This window comes from Periplaneta americana, chromosome 6, assembly GCF_040183065.1.
Source record: "Periplaneta americana isolate PAMFEO1 chromosome 6, P.americana_PAMFEO1_priV1, whole genome shotgun sequence".
NCBI lineage: Eukaryota > Metazoa > Arthropoda > Insecta > Blattodea > Blattidae > Periplaneta > Periplaneta americana.
The window spans coordinates 29,689,290-29,710,330 of NC_091122.1; the positions used below are offsets into that span (position 1 = coordinate 29,689,290).

Sequence of the window (21,041 nt, forward strand, 5' to 3'; positions counted from 1 at the left end):
TTTAGTCATCCATTTTATTCCATCCATTCAATGTCATTATTGTCGTTGTATTATAATATTCTCGTCATCTTGCATATCTTTGTAATGCCGTAAACTGGGTTAAAGAGGATCACATGTGGTAAAGTGGATCATATGTGTATTGCCTAGATAAGGCAGCGCCACATGGATCACACATGAAAAGAAAACCTTTCTTCTATAAGTGCCACTAAAAATAATTTTCTTTGCATGTGTGATCCATGTGGCACTGACTTATCTAACAATACACATATGATTCACTTTACCACATGTGATCCTCTTTACCCCAGTTTACGGTACTATTTATATGATTCCATTCTTCATTTATATGATTCCATTATTTCATTTGTAATTATCATTTTATTTAATTGCCATTATTTCAATTACTTCATTGTACTTTTATTGTAATTTATATCATTGCTGATGTTTTTGTTATATTCTTTGTGCTGAACAGTAATTGGCCACTGGCTGTTGTACAGCACATTAAATATAAGTAAGTAAATAAATTATTATTATTATTATTATTATTATTATTACTATTATTATTATTATTATTATTATTATTATTATTATTATTATTATTATTATTATTATTATTATTATTTATGAGATTTATTTATTTTAACTTATAACTCGTGTTTGAGCCCACCCAGAGTTTTCCAAAAGTTGGCGCCACTGTTAATTGACACACACTTATTGCTTCCAGGGGTCTCTCAGTAGAGTCTTGGGCCTGAAACTCCGCCAAGACTCCCATCCATCAAGCAAGAGAGAGAGAGAGCGGGACAACAGAGACAGAGATTCACAGACCAGCAGTAGCAGCAACAACTACTACGTCGCATCTCCATCATCTTCTTCAGAGAACAGTTCCTCCGTTGTTAATTTCAGTTGTCGATCTTCCCCACCTCCTTACCATGGACGACTACCATCACCCACAAGAGTTGGAGATCATTGTCGTCACCCCCCAACAAGAGTTAAGAAAAGACACCACCATCGACGTGTGAAGTCCATTGGTGATATAGATGCTGTGACTATAACGCCTGTGTAACAGGTCTGTGTGGATGTACACAGAATGTGAGCCTAAGATGAGAATTATATGGTCATATTTTCGTCATCTGCATGTCTTTACTATTCACTGTAAAACTTTAATTTGAAACTGTCTCTTTTACAAAAAAATAATCACTGCGGTGTTTCGAAGGTAGAGCTGAGACAAGATGTTATGGCACCAACCTGCATGAAGTTTTAAATTGCCGGCGAGCAGGGTAGAGGAGTGGCGGTTGTTTGGGTTACAGTTCTCAAGCTCAGAGCGGTAGGTATATCCGTTTCATCTCTTTCCAAAAACATTCGTCTTACCTTAGTATCACCACTTTCCTACTCAAGAGTCCGAAGGTACCTACCTAATGGAATTACGCCCGCTATTCCATATTTATATTCTTATTCTCTGTCCGAATCAGACGACTGATCTGTGCTGGAATCAGATGTTCCTAAGTTTATGGAAATGTTCTCCAGAATACTGTCCATCACGTGCTCACTTTCAATGTAATTGTTCTCTACTTTCTTCACATAATCATACACTGATATCCATTTTTGGAAGAAGCGATTGCAGAGTCAGCCTCTGCTTATGCATAGCGTAGAAATTATAGGTGAGTCTTCTTAGGACTTCCTCATCAAAACTGTCCACAGCTGCAACAATCTTCTTCTTCGGCTATGATTTTTCCGGACTGGAGAAAGAATCTGCTGTTCCTGCCACAATATTTTTCCCTTCTTTCTTGATTCTTGCCAAGGCTCGCTTTGAAATACCAGTGGCAGCCAGTACTCTTGCACACACACTTTTAAATGGAATTAGTATTTCATTTACATCCTCTTCTGACATGAATTTCCATACATTGTATGCTATTTCATGTCCTTGACTATGAATTACTCTATGATTTCACACCTTAGACAATGCCATAATGAGGGCGCTCAGAAGGACAATGTTTTTAGTATTAGCAATAGCGATAGTAGCAGAACGATCTGAACATTCGGAATGCTAGTAACCAACTAACCCAACACCCCTCCAGTTGAGTGTGAGGGCGAGTCCAAGCAAACGAACTAAAATGCGTCCCTCATGCTGGTGCCATAACTTCTCGTCCGGGCTCTAATGAGCTGTTATATGCTTTTGTGTCAGTCTTAAATACTTGAGGGGTGCATGTTCACATTTGGACCCTATGCTCGGTGATTAAAATCTGTCCAACATTGACGGATTCTAAAGAAGAAAAGAAACTCGCTCGTAAAACTTAAAAAGACGTTTGCAAGTACACACATAGCTCCCTCCTTTGCAGACAGATTCTTTCCAAAGGCATTTATCTTGCAATGGTAGACAAACTAGAAAAACACAGAATTGAATGCAACTGAGAATGTGAAGCTAAAATGTGCATAATCTAGTCCACTTCCACAATATGCAATTAAGAAACAGATTTCTTTATACTAGTCAGCTGAAAAAGACAAATAGCATAACCGCAAACAATGTAGAATAAATCAATTATAACCACGTTCACCCTGAGATCTAAGACTTTTTACAGCAGGCTAGTTGAGTTGTGCAGATTTTAGTGTTTCAATTGTGCTGTTAAATGGAAAGTTTCCATTTTTAGAGATGCCATCTGTCCTCCTGAAGATGAAACTGATAAGTATTTCCAAATCATTTGAATCACCCAAAAAGTTACTGGTACATCATATAATTCCTAGACGTGTCAACTTTCTTTTTAATAAGAAAAATCAGAGAATCAACAAAATTTCATTTCACGATCAATACACTTTTACATAAAGTACCGATACTTACTTACAAATGCCTTTTGGAAAACTCGGAGGTTCATTGCTGCCCTCACGTAAGCCTGCTATTTATCTCTATCCTGAGCAAGATTAATCTAGTCTCTAGCTCATATTCCATCTCCCTCAAATCCATTTTAATATTATTCTCTCATCTATGTCTCGGCATTTCCAAAGATTTTTTTTCCCATAGACCTTCCAACTAACACTCTGTATGCATTTCTGGATTCCGATAATGAATTTGCAAGAGCAAGAATATCGTCTAAACATACCAAATAAAATAAGGTGTCAAATTTTTCTAGCAGATGTAACAATTTAGTAGCCTCCACAGCTTCCTTCTTTTTATCGCTGCCAGACAATTTTTTTAGGTCCAACCTAACACAGTTAAATTGGCTGTTGAAGAAATGAACGTATTTTTTACTTCTTACCTTAATGCTATCGACTGTAACTATTGCTCTGGATCCATGGTTTAGTTTTAATGTTGAGTATTTTTCATGAAAAAACGCAAAAAAATCGCATATTTTTTGGGTGGGCTACGCCACTGACCATCTCATTTAATTCATCTAACCTTGAAGGAAATAACCTCCTGTTACGCATTAAATTTCATGAAAGAGGGAGAGAGGAACGAGATCAATAATTCTGCAATCATGATCATTTTACACAGTTCATTTATGTAATACTTCACAAACTTATTCTGACACAAAATTCCCTAACACTTCAATACAAGACATGGAGTTCATTCACTCTAGAGAAAGAAATTCTCCATGATATAACATTAGTAGAGGAAGCGCAAAGAAAGCTTGCCCATTTGACTGATGCGCAGAGAACGATATTCGGTCCTCGTGCCGCCATGCTCATTACAGGGCTGCTAGGAATCATCTAATGCTGATTACAGGGCACATTCGAAAGAGTGGTCTTGTACTGTTCGTATCTTGGAGTGTTGCTGTGCAGAGTGGGTAGAAGCCAGCGTTTGCGTTACATATTCTGCGTTTTATCCCTGATATCAGGAGTTTTATGTAATTCAAAGTGTGTTTGTTAAATAACAGAGTTCTGTATAACATTCTATGTACTTAGCAATGCCTCCCGTTTCCCTCTAAATTAGGAAGTGCTAATAAAATGTTACACAGTCAAACTAGGGAATTATTTATAATGTTCATAAATTTATGAAAAACAAAACAGGCTCCACTCGTAACATAAGGAGTATATACAGATTAAAATAAACCAACCATAGTACCCTAGTTATCGGAACATTTTAATAAAATCACATAGTATTAGTGTTTTATTACAACGTCAAATATCAATTATTACACGATTACATATTTCTTATAACATCTTTGTCATTTAATTCAGTGATTTTATATGTAAAAAGATTCGCGTTTCTGTATTTTCAACAATTACATATTTCTTATAACATCTTTGTCATTTCATTCAGTGATTTTACATGTAAAAAAAAATTCGTGCTTCTGTATTTTCAACAATGTTATGTTATTAGTTACCCTGCAACAAGGTTTAGGTTGCGTTACGTTACATTACGTTACATGCGCTGTGATAAATCTCACTCGAAACATCAAGCCAGCAGACGACTGAGAACTGTCGACAGTTTGCCAATCGAATCAAAGCGAGGTCGAGTGCACCTGAACATTTCCGAAAGTTCTCGTAGCTTACCGTGGCAAGCTCTTCTTGCGTCTACTCTATCTCTTTAAGAGATATATATGCAACAAACGGTCAACCACTCAGACGTTTTCAGGGATTATAAAAACACAGCTTAAATGACCATTTTATAAGACTCTGACTTCCTACGTACTTCATATCACAAGGATTAAGATTCTAAGGCAGAATAAAAAAAAAATATATCTGCATAATATAAGAAACACACCACAGTTGAGTAAATCAATTCTGACTGAACATTGCCTTGTCGGTGACAATGCTGCCACATATAAAAAGCTGGTAATGTGTGTTCCATATTTATTCCAGAGTCATGACTGATACATTCCATATAATGAAAATAATTATCGTACATTATCATAATTGTTGCAATGTTAACCATCAGTGTTGCCCATTGTAAGCTGTCATTTGTGTTAATAACATTGTAAACAAATAACACTACGTGTTGAGTTGATCAGCTCTAAAAAAGTCAATGTATTGTACAATAATGATTCTGTATCTGATTTAAATGGCCTTTACCAATTATGATATACATATATAATAATGAAATAGGTATAACCATTACGAAGCTCTAAATTTGATGTGTGATATACTCACCATGTTATTATAATGGACATCTAACTTATGAGCACAGGTCTCAAATAAGTGTTTTACTACTGTATTCATATTTATTGTATGATAGTGTAATATATATTATATATTTTGTCAGCTGTGATTTTACTGTTTTGTTTTAAGTAGCCTGTAATGTTATTCTCCACACATGAGTACGCTGTTTTAGGTACCTACCACGGTACAAACTTACTTTGTGATGTACATTATGTTCCACATATCACGCATTCTTTATGTTAACAGTACCAGGTGTGTCCAACTTCTTTTATAAAGGTGTCTGTTATTAGATTTCCTTCATCCATCGATATAGATATCTTTTTACGTCCCCATAACTTCTGAAAAATATATATATAAAGTCCAAAACAATGTACGAGTATTGTCATCCTGCTATGCCTGTAGCAAGAACCTTCACAGACTGCATGTTGGACACTACTGGTCTGTATGTAAAAACGTATTTATACAGTAGGTTATGACTCTGAAGAAAGTAAGACTCTGGAAAATTTATCATTATAAAGGTACGGTCACACGTCGCTACTTTTGCTGCGCAACTTTTGTACTGCAGCTGCAAAAGTTGCGTGTCGTTTCCACACGTAAGCCAAAAGTAGCGCTCTGCAAGCTACTTTTCGTGCTGCGCAACCCGAGTGCTGCAAAAGTTGCAACTGGAGGTTGCGAGTCTGTTCACACACAAGGCGCTACTTTTGCAGCTGCAGTCATGCTGCAGGTTTCCATCTCCATGTTGACTTCTCAATATACATTTTGTGGTTATTTTCGCATTATTAATAAACTCATGTGAAAGCTTACTTATCTATTATTAGCTTTTCTGTCCTAACTAGTATTCAGAAATTGGCATTATTTTTACTATAAAGCTTTTAAAAACGCCTGTATACTTAAATGATAACCAACAGCATATTCACGTAATCAATGTTGGCAACCCTCCTGTTTGAAACTACGCTACAGAAAATTAAAAAAGTGAATTATATCGTCAGCATATATGCTCAGACTGTGTTGTGCATTTAATAACTGTTACAAATAATTTATTTTCATCACATTTAACATTAAAATACATCCAAACAATAAAAGTATCATTGGCACATTTGGGTGGCAACACTGGCCGCAACCGCAGCAAAAGTTTCAACAAAACCGATATCAAAAATGCTGCAGCTGCAACCCTGAGAACCCTGTTCACACGTCGCTACTTTTAAGCTGCGCGCAGCATCAAAAAGTAGCGGGCAGCAGGTTCGGCAGCCGCTACTTTTCGGGTTGCACCGTTGTTCACACGTCGCAGTACGAGAGTTGCGCAGTTTTTTGTACTGCATCGCTGCAAAAGTAGCGACGTGTGACTGTACCTTAAGGAAGACAAGCTAGGAATATTTGCCGAAAAGGCCAGTGATGTCTTAATATAAATAAATAATTCAGGAACTGGAAAAAAATTATTTACAGTAGTTGTCTTTCTCACTAACAATCTGCATTGATCATTTATATAAATTATAATTACAGTCAAAACCGTTTATAGCGACATCGCTTTTAATGACATATTGGCCATAACGGCGAAATCTAACAGTCCAACAGTCCCATGTAAATCCTATATAAACACTATATTTAAAAAATCACTTAGTACGATATCACTTGTTAGGACTTATCGTATAAAACGACGTATTTTTATCACATTTGCAGAGAAATTTATCGCATATAACGTCCAACGTTGATTTTTCTTTGTTATGTATTTGAGGGTTATTGACAACAATGTAACGCTTATTTTCAAATTCTTGTTTTTAGCTAGATTGTAGATTTCAAATCAGTATGTCTGTTAAACAGTCAAGGCAAGCATCGCTGTTAAGATGTCCCAAAAGAAAAGGAAAGTGTTTAATATTGAAGAAAAGTCATACATAATGTGGTGATTAGAAAATGGAGAAACAAGCATCAGCATCACGAAGAAATTGGGTGTATCACACTCAACAATTTCTACAACTTGGAAGGATGGAGAGAAAATACAGTCTCTTTTTTAACACAATTCTTTAAAAATCAAGCGGGCCAGATCATCTGAGTGCAAAGATATTGAAATTATTCATATTGAAGAAGCTTTACTTTATTTTCATTTTTGTATTGTTATTTACGTAATTTTTGTAATATAGTAACTGGAACGAGGATGTGTCATTCATGACTATTATACTATACAGCACTTACAGTAAGTTTAAAAGATGCTCAACATCCTATCTCATTCATTAGCCAAGACTGTGTATGTACTACATTATTGAACAATTTACATTGTTGCTACTTCTTTCCTCACTTATTATAAGTTTTTATATTTTGCTGGCATATTATTGCTATACATACCGTAGAAGAGGGTAAAGTTGATCAAAATTTTGCAATTTTTAATGATATTGAGGTTATGCAATGGAGCGAAGTTCCTCAGAAAATAGTATTTTGTCGTCATATCCTTCACTTATGAAATCACATTACAAGAAGTGAATTACAATTTACCAAAGCCTGATTTTTTTTTTTATTTTACTTGTGATCGAAGTTACCTGTTTAAATAGGGTAAAGTCGATCACCATTGAATTTTTAGTTATAAGATCGATTTTAAAATATTGCAAAGTAAAGTCGATCACTGTTTATGTTTTTAAAAACAAATTTAACTTACATGTATTTTATTTGTTATAAGGGATGTAGAAAACAATAATAATCTATTATATAAGTCTATAGGATTATATAATATATATTTTGTTACTGTGATCGTACAATTCGATACAGTTAGGCCTATAGGTCTCCACTGTACAAACGTGACTATGATTGCCAATATATAAAACAAAAAAATTAGTACTTCACATATCAACCAGGTTAAATAAATAAATATCAACAAACAAAGATTTAAGAATTCAAAATTTACATTGAAATACCACACTTCAATTATAATCTAAAATGCTATTCAACATTGCTTAGGTTTATGTCAGATGTTATTCGAAATCTTCCCCTCCTCATGTCACTTTAGAAACTACGTTGTTCCCATCGTCAGGTACAGAGGGGTATACAAAATACGTTCCTTTGGCAGTGCTTCTCTTACGCAAGAAATTCACCATAAATTCGTCTTCCTCTGTCCCCACTATCCCATCAATATAAGCTATACTATGACACTTTCCTGTTTATAAGTGTTAGTTGGATGTATTTCGGTGAAAAAATTTATTCTCCCTGCTGGTCTATCTGCTTCGAGTAGGTTGATGGCATGATCGACTTAACCCTACAAAGGTACAAGTTTTTTGAAAATAATAAATTTCAATACTAACATTTATAAACTGCAAAACTATTATTTCAGGATACAATCTCAACCAAAAGTACTTACGTATACTTCTTGTCTCCTTTCACTGCTGACGATAATTTAGAGTTTGTAAGACTTTGTTTTCGTTCAAGAGAAAAAGTTGAGAATAACAATTTTCACTTCAACGGTAATTACACAGTGTTCCCATTCTTGGCATTCGCAGGCTTTTTGTTGTCCCTCTCGCTTACATTTGCAATGACAGGCAATGAAGTCAGCATAACAAAATTTTAACAAGTAACTGAGATAATATATAATTTTCAATAAATTCGCAAATGATCGATTATACGCACACTGATCGACTTTACCCATTTCTACGGTACTATATAAATATTAAAAGAAAAATTCCTCCTCAGTCCCTCTCCAGAAATACTGTTACATACTGTATTTCTATTAACGTTTTTTCAAGTTTTAACTCTATTCTGTTCATTAACCATGTAAGTTGTAGCCTAAAATTTACAGATACGAAATTTGTAGCAAAAGAACACAAAAATCCGGTTTGTGCGACTGTTGGCTATAATGACCATAAACTGGCAGTTCCTTCAGAGTTGTTATAATCGGTTTCGGCTGTATTTGCTACCGTAATTTCCAAATAGTATACATCTATATAACACTATTTTAATGTGTTTAAAGAAGAAAAGGTTTTCTGAGTATTAATTTTCAACTGAACATCAGCATATGTACACTGAGGAAATATATTATTTCATATGGTCAAATTTTCAGTGCTGAAAGCTGTATCTACAGTATGCGACAGAGCTCGCCGGCCCTGGCCGGAGGAGAACATCACAGGGGAAGCTGGAAGTGGGGATGTAGTGGAACTGATAAGAGGTGTTGACTGGCTAAAAGTCTGACCGTTCAGCTACTGCAGGGGTTTATTACAGGTATAGTGATTCGTTAATGTTTTTATGAAGCTTGTACTGTGGATGTTATCAGCGGAGGTGGTACCAAAACTATTAAGTTGTGTAAGCTTCGACTATAACTCTATCGAATGAACAGTAGTGAGGCAGCTCTAAAAGTCAACAAACTAGCTCAACAAACATGTACAGTCTGATGGTAACTAAACCTGTCTTTGTGCAAATGTTCCATGGTCGTAGAACAAGAAATACAATAAGCAAATGATATAAAAAGACACTAATTGTCAAATAGAACCTTCATAATTTTCAATCTAAAATAATTTACGTACAGTAAAACCTGTTCAAAATGGAAGTGACATGGTCCTAGTTTTGTTTCTGTTGTGGACAGGTTTCCGTATTATTCAGGTGTGAAGTAATATAATACTGTAATGTATATCACAGCACATTATTTAATTGAACTAGGAGCCATCCATTAGAAACCTTGAATTCTGGCTTATCTAATTTTTTTGCCAGTTCAAGGGTTTACTTTGCAGAATAGGTCCAAAAATTGACATGGTCTTTGAAAGGGTATGAAGAACCCACTCGCACAACAGTTCATTTATTTCCACATAACTAGCTATTTTCTGTTTGCTATTATGTCACCATTATTGACCGCAAGCCATTCACTCATGATACGGTCTTTATTTTTTGAAGTGTCACACCTGAGTTTTCCACAACAGAACTTCAACTTTATTTGCCATACACTTCGTTTCTCATTTAACTCGACAACTTTTCCTTCATCACTTAATGATAGTGTCACACTTTTACGAAACTTTTTTTTTACCACGAAATCATTACATTTGCATTCTACCCATCTACGACAGCATATGAATGTGACGCATTGAAAATCTTTGAAGGGACTCATCTGCCTAGTCAACAGGGTAATAAAATTTGTGCGAGATCGTGCGTATTTGCTTGGTTTCCGCACAAAACCAATCTGCGGAAAGTCTAAAATCCCACATTCAGTATTCCCAACCTAACACACACAACAATTTCCCTCTTCTTACCGCTTAAGTGACATGTTGATTTTTACTGTTTTAGGTTTCTAACATATTATTTATAGAGACGTTCAATATAGTAATAATTATAAATTGGAAACTTATCACTGCAATTTCACCTAAATTGCACTGTTAATTATTGTTTTTAAATATTTGCAAAAATTAAGTTAACTCTACAACTCCACTAAAGTTACTGCATTCGTGATGCAAGTAACATTAAGGAAGCCGTGAAAAAATCAACAAGATTCCAGATGCCGATGTTATTACTGCAATATGTTATATAAATAGAATTGTTAAAATATTAAAATGAAAAATAAATCATTACATAACCTTACCGCTTTTTTAAGTTCGCATTTATGGACTGGGGGAAAAAAAAAAGACAGATGTATATCATGGCTTGCTGGAGTATAGTAAACACAGAAAACATTTTAAAGCAACAATGTTGAAGATAGATATTTTTGTTTTACAAATTTGCCGTCATTGAACAGAAACCAAGATGGAGATTTCATTGCAACTAATTAGAAATTCCTCTTTCAGGTATGTAATAAACGATCTTCGCACAAAATAATGTACGATACATGAGCGGTATGTTTTCTTTAAATTCTCGGAAATTAAAAAAGCTCAACTACGTTTCGCTTTTTCAAACTTTTCCTCGAACATGAAAACTTCAACATACCGCTCTTGTAACGCATATTACTATTATGACCTCCAAGCCAACAAACCCTCGTACCCTCTAAAATTTTGCAAAGAAAACTTGTTTTTATCTTAGTGACTTACATATTTTGTACTTTCCTTGAAATTATACACTGTTTCGAAATATAGTCTACATTAAATTAATATGTCCAAAATATTATTTCCATTTTGAATATTAGCAGACAGTTTCCATTTCCACGCTGGACAGTTTCCATTTTATTCAAAACAAAATTAGATACGAATTTCATCGGGACCAGTAAATTGTTCCGAAATAGACAGGATTCCGGATTATTCAGGTTCCGATTTGAACAGGTTTCACTGTATAACATGCGAAGTCAAACACCCAGTGATATGTCCCTAGACTTGTTACAGTAGTTAATAATGTACATTTTCAGTTTATCAAAAGAAATACTGCTATATTCGGAAAAGCTATTTGTATATAAATGTTTCTTCTACGTCACAAGACATGACTGGAGCAAACCTGAAATATGATTCAATATTTCTTATTAGTCTGTGTTAGCAAGTGAAGAATAACTTTGTGAAACTAGTAGTACATCTCGTATGTGGCACATCATATTGAAACCTATAATTTTCTTTTCAAGGCTACTGTTTGCTTTAATAGCTATTGGGATTTCTGCGAATTTGTAAATATACTTGAATAATGTTATTCTTCCACATATCTCACGGTTTGTCATTTCCACATTTCTTGACTGGAGCAGAATGATTGTTATAGACAACTCAATTGTTTGAAGGGATATTGCAATTTATGTATACTTGACTCAAGTTTCGAAGAAGATTGTTTCTCTTCATTGCTGTATTTCGCATGTAAAGAGAGTTTTTTCATAGCACAGTATTCATGAACTACTATTCGTTTTGTAGACTAAATTTCCACATTACATAATTTTTGCAACTGTCGTTAAATAAAACATAATTTAAAATTTAACAAATCTGAAGTATTGACCCGTTTTTTGTTCTGTCATGGAAATTGGTCTCGAAATGTCAGCTACTTGGTTTTTACCTCAAAATTAAATGTCTAATGCAAGCTATAATGAAATAATATAATTTTCATTCTAAATTTAATACATAATACAGATAGGCTATTATATAATGATTATAAAGATATACATAATGTAATATTGCTAGAACATCACTGGTCCTCTTTATGAAAAGCATTATTCCAGCTCTGCAGCAGACTGTATTGTTAAATGACTCAATCATGACTGATTAACAAGTCAGCTGGACTTATCTAAATCAAAATATTTGTTACCATGTTTTTGTGAGTTCTATAAATGACTAATGGATTAATTGTCTCAATAAACTTTTATAGTCTGTAGCTTACCGTACTTCAACACTCAAATTCAAATACGAAACTGTTGCTGAAAGAGGTTATGTAGACTGATACAAAAATGGCCATCATATTTTATTTGCATTTCTAAATATTAAGCACCCAATCAGCCGAGTGGCTAGAGATTATGAATTTTTTTGGACAAAGACAATGTTTGGTGGTAGGTTTTTGCATAGTACTTGCATTTCCTTTATATCAGCATCCTCCATTAAGGGAGGCCTATAGAGAAAATATGACTTTTTAGACCAAAAATAGGATTTTTTCTCTTTTTTTTTCTGTAAATAGTTCCTAATACTTTCTCTATATGTTTGCAAATGTTCAAAGACGTAAGACGATTAGAAGCCCTCTTAATGATGTCATAAGTAAAGGTCCATGCTCTTGAAGTGTCAAGTTTGAATTCATTTTTTTCCGCTGTAATATTTTATGTATTTCTCTTTAAGTCACTAAGGTCTGTACAATTTTGTAGCTAAGAAGCTGAATTTTTTTCTGTATATTCACTACACCCATGCTTAACAATTTTATGCATGACTTTTTTTCTAACTCTACATTTAAAAATATAAAAAAGAAAGTTGGAGTTATTCATAAATTATTTTTTTTGTCTGTAATCTGAGATAATTAAAAAAAATATAATACATAAATATGTTTGTAATGTAGTAATGGTGATGTATAAAATTGTTCAAGTTATTGAAATACATTTCTATGAAGAGATAAATTTTGGAAATTTACCCCCTTTTTTTCTTAATTGAACAACTTAGAATATAAATTAATATATGATTAAAGTCAAATTTTGGTAACTCTATTAGGTCATTACGATAATATGTGTACCAGAAATGAAAGGTGTAGTTTAAAAAAAAAGTGTATAAAATTTTATTTTCTCTATAGTCCTAACTTAATTATCATAATTATCAGGTGCTATGCAGATAGTCTACCATGTAGCACCAATTGCAATGCTACAGCAGCAAAAAGATTTGTAGTTACTGAAAAATAAATGTAATACTAATTATTTAAGAGCCAGACAGCACTGATTGACTACATGAACATAAAGATAATAAGGCATGAGCTGTGATAAGTTTTATCCATGCTTGCTTACTTGCTGTTTATAATATAACGAGGTAGTAGCAATTTTCTGAAGGCTTCCAATATAGGTCAGAAACATTTTTTTTTCTGAAATCTATAATGAAAACTAAGATATCTCGAATATAGTAAGTTCTTCACTAAATTGCATCATTTGTTCAAAAAAATCGTGCAATAAAAAGAAACTTTTTGATGGTGTGACTGAAAAATATGTACAAATGTTTACCTCACACATTACATATATTCATAAAGAACATGAATACTTCATTCAAAGGTAATTCAATTTCATACCTTACTCCTCATGTTCTTGTACATGTAACATAAAAATAAATTATTATTTTGAAGAGGAGAATACTGTTAAAATATTTCTCTGATTCTACTGTTAATAAATTAGTATGTTTGCTTACATACAGGGTGACGGGGCTAAAGGTATAAATAAATAAAAGCGTACATTGCGAGAATTGTATACTGGATAACTTTCGGCGTTGGACCTCAGACTCATTTTGCCATCATTAATTCACATATCATCATCATCATCTATACAATAGCCCAGGTTAAGTTCATAGTGTGGCGCGCTGTACTTGTACTAGAGCTTGGCATTCAGCTACCCTATCATTCACAGAATAGGAGTGATGAACACGATCAACCTCCTCCATACAAGCCTTCAGGTCCCTCCTCCATACAAGACAGAGAGAAAAAAACATAAAGTGCAATCGATAGAAAATCTCTCCAAGATTTGTTCTGTCACACTTGCAAGGCCACTGTTGCGTCACCTGCCATTCAGTTGCAGCAACAGAATGAGGACAGATTATACATCAGTATTTTCTTTGTCAATGAAGATGTGGAATTCACAGCATAAAGTGCAGTTCATGCTGATTTTCATCATTATGGCGAATCAGCTCTTTTATGGAAATCGTCTGTTTTGAGATGACGGAGTTGGAGTTTCCAAGCATGCAAACAGAGATACACTTGTGAAGAATGTTTTGGACTGTTGAACAAGGATCTTGTAATTCCCTACTAAAGGTCTCACAAGCAGGGAATACTAACGGAAGAAATGCGAATCAAACAATGCGATAAGGAAGAGCAGGCGACAGGAAAGCTCACGAGATAGCTTGAATGATATTCAAGAGTACAGTCACAAGAGAAATGACATCGATAGAATCAGTCTTGCGTTGTGATATTTACATTACGTTTGTTCCATTGCTATGCGAATACGTGTCCTGTATCGCACAGTATTATTATTTCATTCATAAACATATGTTGCACGTTTAATTAGCTTCGAATTTTTCCTTTGCTACGTTCTTTATTTCCACATCAGTGTCCTAATCTGTTCATCTTCTTTGAAGAAACAGTACTTCCATCGTCCCCTCAGCGTACCTACATACACACATCAAAACAGACAGCAATGCCACCATTGCTTTTTGGTAATCGTTCCTTGCGTGAGCTTTATCCTGTCTAATTGACTTACGTGGGCTTCTAGCAAATGACTGATGCACTTGATCCACAGTCTCTTTGGTCACGTGCTTTTTAGGTTGTTTCTCTGTTTTTGAGATTAAGTTTTCAGTCTGTCATAGAGTTCTATCCCATTCATAATGGATTTGCATGGGGGAGGATCCACATTTCATTCCCTTCATGCACATATAACTGTTTAAATTCTACGAAACATAGCATGCATTGCACTTTATGCTGTGGCACCCACATCTCAACTGACTGATACTCTCCTCATTCCGATTCTGTGCTTGCATGGCAGGTGACGCAACAATGAACTTGCAAGTGTGACACTACAGATTCTATCGATTGTGCTTCATATTACAAAATTATAATATATAATTCTCGCATTAGTCCCACGTTGTGGCGTCACAGTCTGACACATCCTGCCTAGGACTCGCGTAATGGAATGCACATTGGTTTGAGTCCTCATGGGGGAAGAAATTTTCTCATGAAATTTCGGCCAGTGTATGGGACCAGTGCCCACCCAGCATCATGATGCACTTGGGGAGCTATGATAGGTAGCGAAATCCGGTTACGAAAGCCAGCTGTAACGGCTGGGGGATCATAGTGCTAACCATACGATACCTCCATTCTGATTGGATAATCGTCCACCTCTGCTTCCGCATGTGGACGTGAGTCCGGCTGGTCGGCCATGGCCCTTCATGTGTTGTTGTGCCTCAGATTATTATTAATTCTCGCATTATATCCTCTTATTTATGCATACCTTCAGCCTGGACACACTGTTTTATATGGAATACAGAGAAAATTCACGAATAGATTACGATAATATTTTGACATTCTGTATGCTAACTCCCAGATGATGCATATACTGTAGTATATCGGTAATAAAGCTAATTATTAAAGCTACATACTATGAAGAAGAAATTTTTTGCAAATATTACATTTTATTGTGTTTAATACAAGTTTATTTAAAAATATAATTTTCATTTAGGGTCTGAATGTTCTCCAAACTAACAAGTGATACTGTCAAGATTCAGCTGTACAGGTTGTTCTAAGTGAACGACTCGCCTGTAAAAGGAGCTGGAATCAGCTGACTTGCCTTAGATGATGCGGAGAGTTGGATTGTAATACTGTATTACGTGAAAGTCGTAACAAACAACCTCTACTAAATATACAATATCTCAAGCAACCTTTGTAAACAGTTTATCATTTTGGTTCCTGTAACAGATTCGTATATGAATACTATTATACTTGTAATAGGTATTTTAAATCAAACTACATTAAAAATATTTAGGCTAAGGACAATAAAATTATTTTTAAGGTCAAGATGTAATAGAATTTCAAGTCAGCATTTTTGTAAATATGTTCGTAGTCGTCTTTTCAGCAGAAGACATAGAACTCTTTCAGTGTAATACACTTTGTAGAAAAAGAGTGAAATAACAGGAAAGAATATGACCACGTAGTGTTATTGCAGTCAGACACACAAACATAATATTTTACAGACAGGAAAGTACAGTTCAGTTGACTTGTGTTCTTGTGTATTTATACTATTTTATTTACTTTAAAACCAAGTGAAAAATATCGGCAACTTTACATAACTAATGAAAGAAAATATTACTGGTATAACCTTTTCAGACGTGTAAACTTAGTCCAATGTCTGTACATGATTACAGTATTCATATAGCAATATCTGTTTAATTGACTAGAAAATAAATCACTCCTTGCCCTAAATTTAATTTATAAGAATATTATTATAATGTATGCATCAACATTTTGATATTACATGGCCAGAATTGTTATTGATTTCAGTTGAAGACTTCTAATCCATTCTTGTGAAAATGTTCATTAATTTTAATATATAGCGTACAAATATATGGAAATGGTATACCATGCTGAATAAATACATGCAACAATATGCCTCACAGAATTACCTGTACGTGCTGTCTTTTCTCATTGTAGTTTGACAAAAAGTGAAGAAATTACTGATTGTGTTATCAAAAAAAAATTTCTTGATTGTGTTTATGGAATATTCATCAAATTTAGACATTACCATTGGTTCTACCATTGTTACAAAATTGATTTAAGTTCAAATTACTTCATTTCTAACATTTCAATACCACATTGTTTTATTTGGTTCGTGATTTAATATTTTGATGTCCAGTCAAAAACGAAATAATACGTTGATATGGCTTAGATCTGAGAAGAAATATTTTACGAACTGTTACTTACCGGTATCCTTTGCGATATAAGGAAAATATTACTTTTCACTCCCCCGCCAAGAATTTCAATGAATATTTGAGTGAGTGAATGTAGGCCTATACAATATCATTGACAAAATTTCGTGAATTTTCCCACATAAAATAAAATTCAAAATTCCTGGAGATTACTAAACTCTCTATTAGGTCCATTCACATTTAATAGGCCTACATATCGTCTTTAATATAACCTCTGCAATTAACAGACTAAACAAATGTAAACTGAAGTATCTTATAAGCTCTGTAACACTTGTCCACCGTTTTCATGAATTAATGTCATTACTAAAGACAGTGAAAACTTAAAAAGAAAGAAAGAATTAGTAGCCATTACAAATCATGACAGATAATAAAGGGTAGGCCAATGAAACGGGAGATTTTATAATAGTGAAATTAAACTTAAGTTATTGTATGAAATTAACTTTTATTATATGAAAATATAGAATATAGTATGCCATTTACATGTATCCACTACTTCTTAAAACTGACATCCTTCAAATTCCCTCCAGCAATGTGCATACATTCTTGCAATCGTTCTTTAAAGTTTCTCATTAGTCATTAAACTTTGCAAGATTTCGACTGTGATGTTTGAAATTTCTTCACGAACTGCTGTCTTCAGTTGTTCAGTGTTTCGCGGTTTCTTTGTGTATACCTTACTTTTGAGATACTCCTGTAATAAGAAATCACATGCACGTAAATCGTGCAGGCCAGGGAATGTTTCCATTTCCCATTATGACATTTATCTCCAAACAAATTTCGCATTTCCATCATAGAGATGGCTGCAGTATATGCTGTTGCACCGTCGTGCAGAAACCAAGTTGATATGCTGATACGAAAATTTCTGCTTCTCAATCGACCACTTAAAAAATGTTGAATCATTATCACATATTGAGTTGCATTAACAGTTTGCGCACGACCATTGACAGTTTTTTTGTTTACCTGGAGGTTTTTTCTTTAGTGCTGAGCCTATTTTTTTCTAAATTGCGAACACTGTTTTTAATCGCATGTAAAGAGGGCACTGGATCATGACCACGGAGTTGAAAGTGGTGGCAAAACTTGCTACGAGCAGCTTCTTTGCATTGACCAATTACATAATAAGATTTGAAAGCAAATTCTCTTTGCTCACCAGTTCAGTGTTCATGTTTAATAAGAACCAGAACTGAAAACTGTCCTCCTGTAACACTGTACAACAAAGAACTTCCTGAAGCAGACGATTAAATATTTAGGTATGCATTTAGATCGCCGCTTAACATGGCTTAAACATATTGAAACTAAACGTAAATAATTAAATTTTAAAACATCAAAACACCAGTTCAGTGTTCATGTTTAATAAGAACCAGAACTGAAAACTGTCCTCCTGTAACACTGTACAACAAAGAACTTCCTGAAGCAGACGATGTTAAATATTTAGGTATGCATTTAGATCGCCGCTTAACATGGCGTAAACATATTGAAACTAAACGTAAAGAATTAAATTTTAAAACATCAAAAATCTATTGGTTATTGGGACCTAAATCAAAACTGTCATTAGAAAATAAACTTCTTGTTTATAAAGTCATACTAAAACCAATCTGGACATACGGCATCCAACTGTGGGGAACTGCTAGCAACTCAAACATTGAAATACTGCAGAGGTATCAGTCCAAAGCTTTACGTTCCATTGTCACTGCACCATGGTATGTACGTAATGATGTCATTCATTATGATCTTAACATTTCAACTGTAAAAGAATAGATCTCTAAGTTCAGCAAAAAAAAAAAAAAAAAAAAAAAACTGCACCGATTAAATCAACATCCGAATCATCATGCATTAAATTTGCTGGATAATAGTCAAACCAGCGAATAGGGATTGTAAAGAATGGACACTGAGCGAATTTTTCTGTGTTTTGTTTCTCTGTGCGCCAGCGTTTAGTTCACTTTCAAGTGCTAGAGGTTAGTGTAATCGAGCATACGCTAAGATAATAAATGAGTAAAGAGTTGAGACACAGGATCCAAGCATCTCCTACCTTATTGCATAATCCAGTAATGCTTTGCTTCCAATAAATTCAAGTTAACAGCTTTTCCTTATTTCTCAATGACAAACTAGTAATAATAATATTTTTTTTATATTTCAGATATAATAAATTATATTATAAAATAATATAATATATTATAAAATTATGTATCAAATTCGTTTAATAATTGTATATAATATAATATGGGTATATGGTTTTACTTTTCATAAGAGTTTTGTTTTTCCATTTTTACTGCTATCAAATCATTACATATTTTAATTGTTGTTGGGGTCAACGTCTCAACTCTCATTTTAAAGGAGTCTAGACATTACAGTTAATGACGGATTTTTTATTTTATGGATCCAATTTATTTTATTTGAGTACATAATGTACCTAGATGTATTAATTATGTGTTATATTTCCGCTGTGTCAACTGCTAGCTGGTGTGATGTCAGCGCCAACTCTAGGGAGAAAGCAGAATCTCACACTCTAGGTGGCTTGAAGGTCATTGAAATCAGTCCGGCTACATCCCTATTCGCTGGTCAAACCATAAGAAGACTTAAAAGGACGAATTCTCTTGACCTTCCATTCATTTTTACTACAGCTATTTAAAACATTGTTATTTTTCTTTTGGAGTGTTGTCATGGGATAACATCTCCACTCATGTCATATTCTTTTATAATATTAGTTATTGTCTATTGTAGACAGATTGTAAATGTGGCATAATTCTATATTTAAAAAAAAAAATGTTTAATAAATTGCAACTGCTAAACAATGACAATGTATCTAAGCCTACTAAAATAATCCGTGTACTACCAACAACAAAATTAAAATCTCTCGTTTCTTTGGCCCACCTTGCATTATAATAAACATCCAGCCAAAGAACTGAGTAACAACACGAAATATCCTACAAAGCTTGCTTAGTTTTTCACTTGGATAACTAGCTTAAAGTATGTAAAATGTAATTCTTATAAGTAACTTATTGTAAAGTATAATTAATGGGTGTGAATGTATATTGTAGCCATATCATAGCTCCATTTGATGGACACAAATGTATTTTAATATTGAGCACTACTGCCCTCCCCAAGGTTGAAGTGCCTCATATTTTATTCCTTAATGTATCAGTCACAAAAATTAATATGTCTTGTATTTTAAACAAATCTGGTATTTGGAGTGCATGATTGTTACACATCCAGGTCTGGCCTTCACCTTGTGAGTATGCTGAGGGACCAGCCATTCTCCTAAGGTGTTGTTCATAGGATATAAAGGCTAGCTGTTTTCTGAAACTAACTTGTGAATGCCTCATAAATGAATGGGGGGAGAACACTTGATTTTAAACTAATTATAATCTTTTGATTCAAAAGAAATACATTTTTAAAAAATACAGAATATACTACTTTGATGACCTTTCATTGTGTGTGTATTGGATTTCATTTTATCTTACACCAAAGTTATTTCCTTCCACCATCTATTTCAATAAGTCATTGAAGAAATAGCAGCAAGATGATGCTAGGAAAAACAGCAGCACTAATACTTTATTCGTTTGTCATAAATTCCACTGACTAGATGAACTGAGGTCTAGTATAGCAAACCAAATAACACAGGACCAGGGCCGCCGACAGAGTTTATGGACTCCTATGCAATACTGTACTCGGACCCCCATTGAAAAAAGTAACAATTACAAGTTACCAGTTATTTTAACCATAATAATTATTTGCAAAATACGAGGGGGATCCAGGAAATAATGACCGTTTGCGCATACCTGCCGCGCAGCTGACTCCCCTTCCTTGTTTGAAGGTCAACTGGCTTCCTTAACATGTGTTCTCATAATGTTGTGAGTACTGGTTGCAACAAGTCGCCATTGTGCATTTTGTGTTACTTCAACATGAATGACGTGATTGATAATCCCGCCGACTTTGAGGTGAGAAGTGTGATTCGAT

At 34.2% G+C, this 21,041-nt stretch overlaps 1 protein-coding gene across 2 annotated transcripts in view; it reads left to right on the forward strand.

Moving 5' to 3' along the window:
- Nucleotides 1-20,497, forward strand: part of Liprin-gamma (liprin protein kazrin) — a 717,975-nt gene extending 697,478 nt beyond the window's left edge. For both annotated transcript variants that reach the window (XM_069827796.1, XM_069827797.1), the window contains one exon: nucleotides 722-20,497. In XM_069827796.1, coding sequence (XP_069683897.1) covers nucleotides 722-1,060 — 339 coding nt within the window. In that variant the 3' untranslated portion in view covers nucleotides 1,061-20,497. The remainder of the gene's footprint in view (nucleotides 1-721) is intronic.
- The last annotated feature ends 544 nt before the right edge of the window (nucleotides 20,498-21,041 follow it).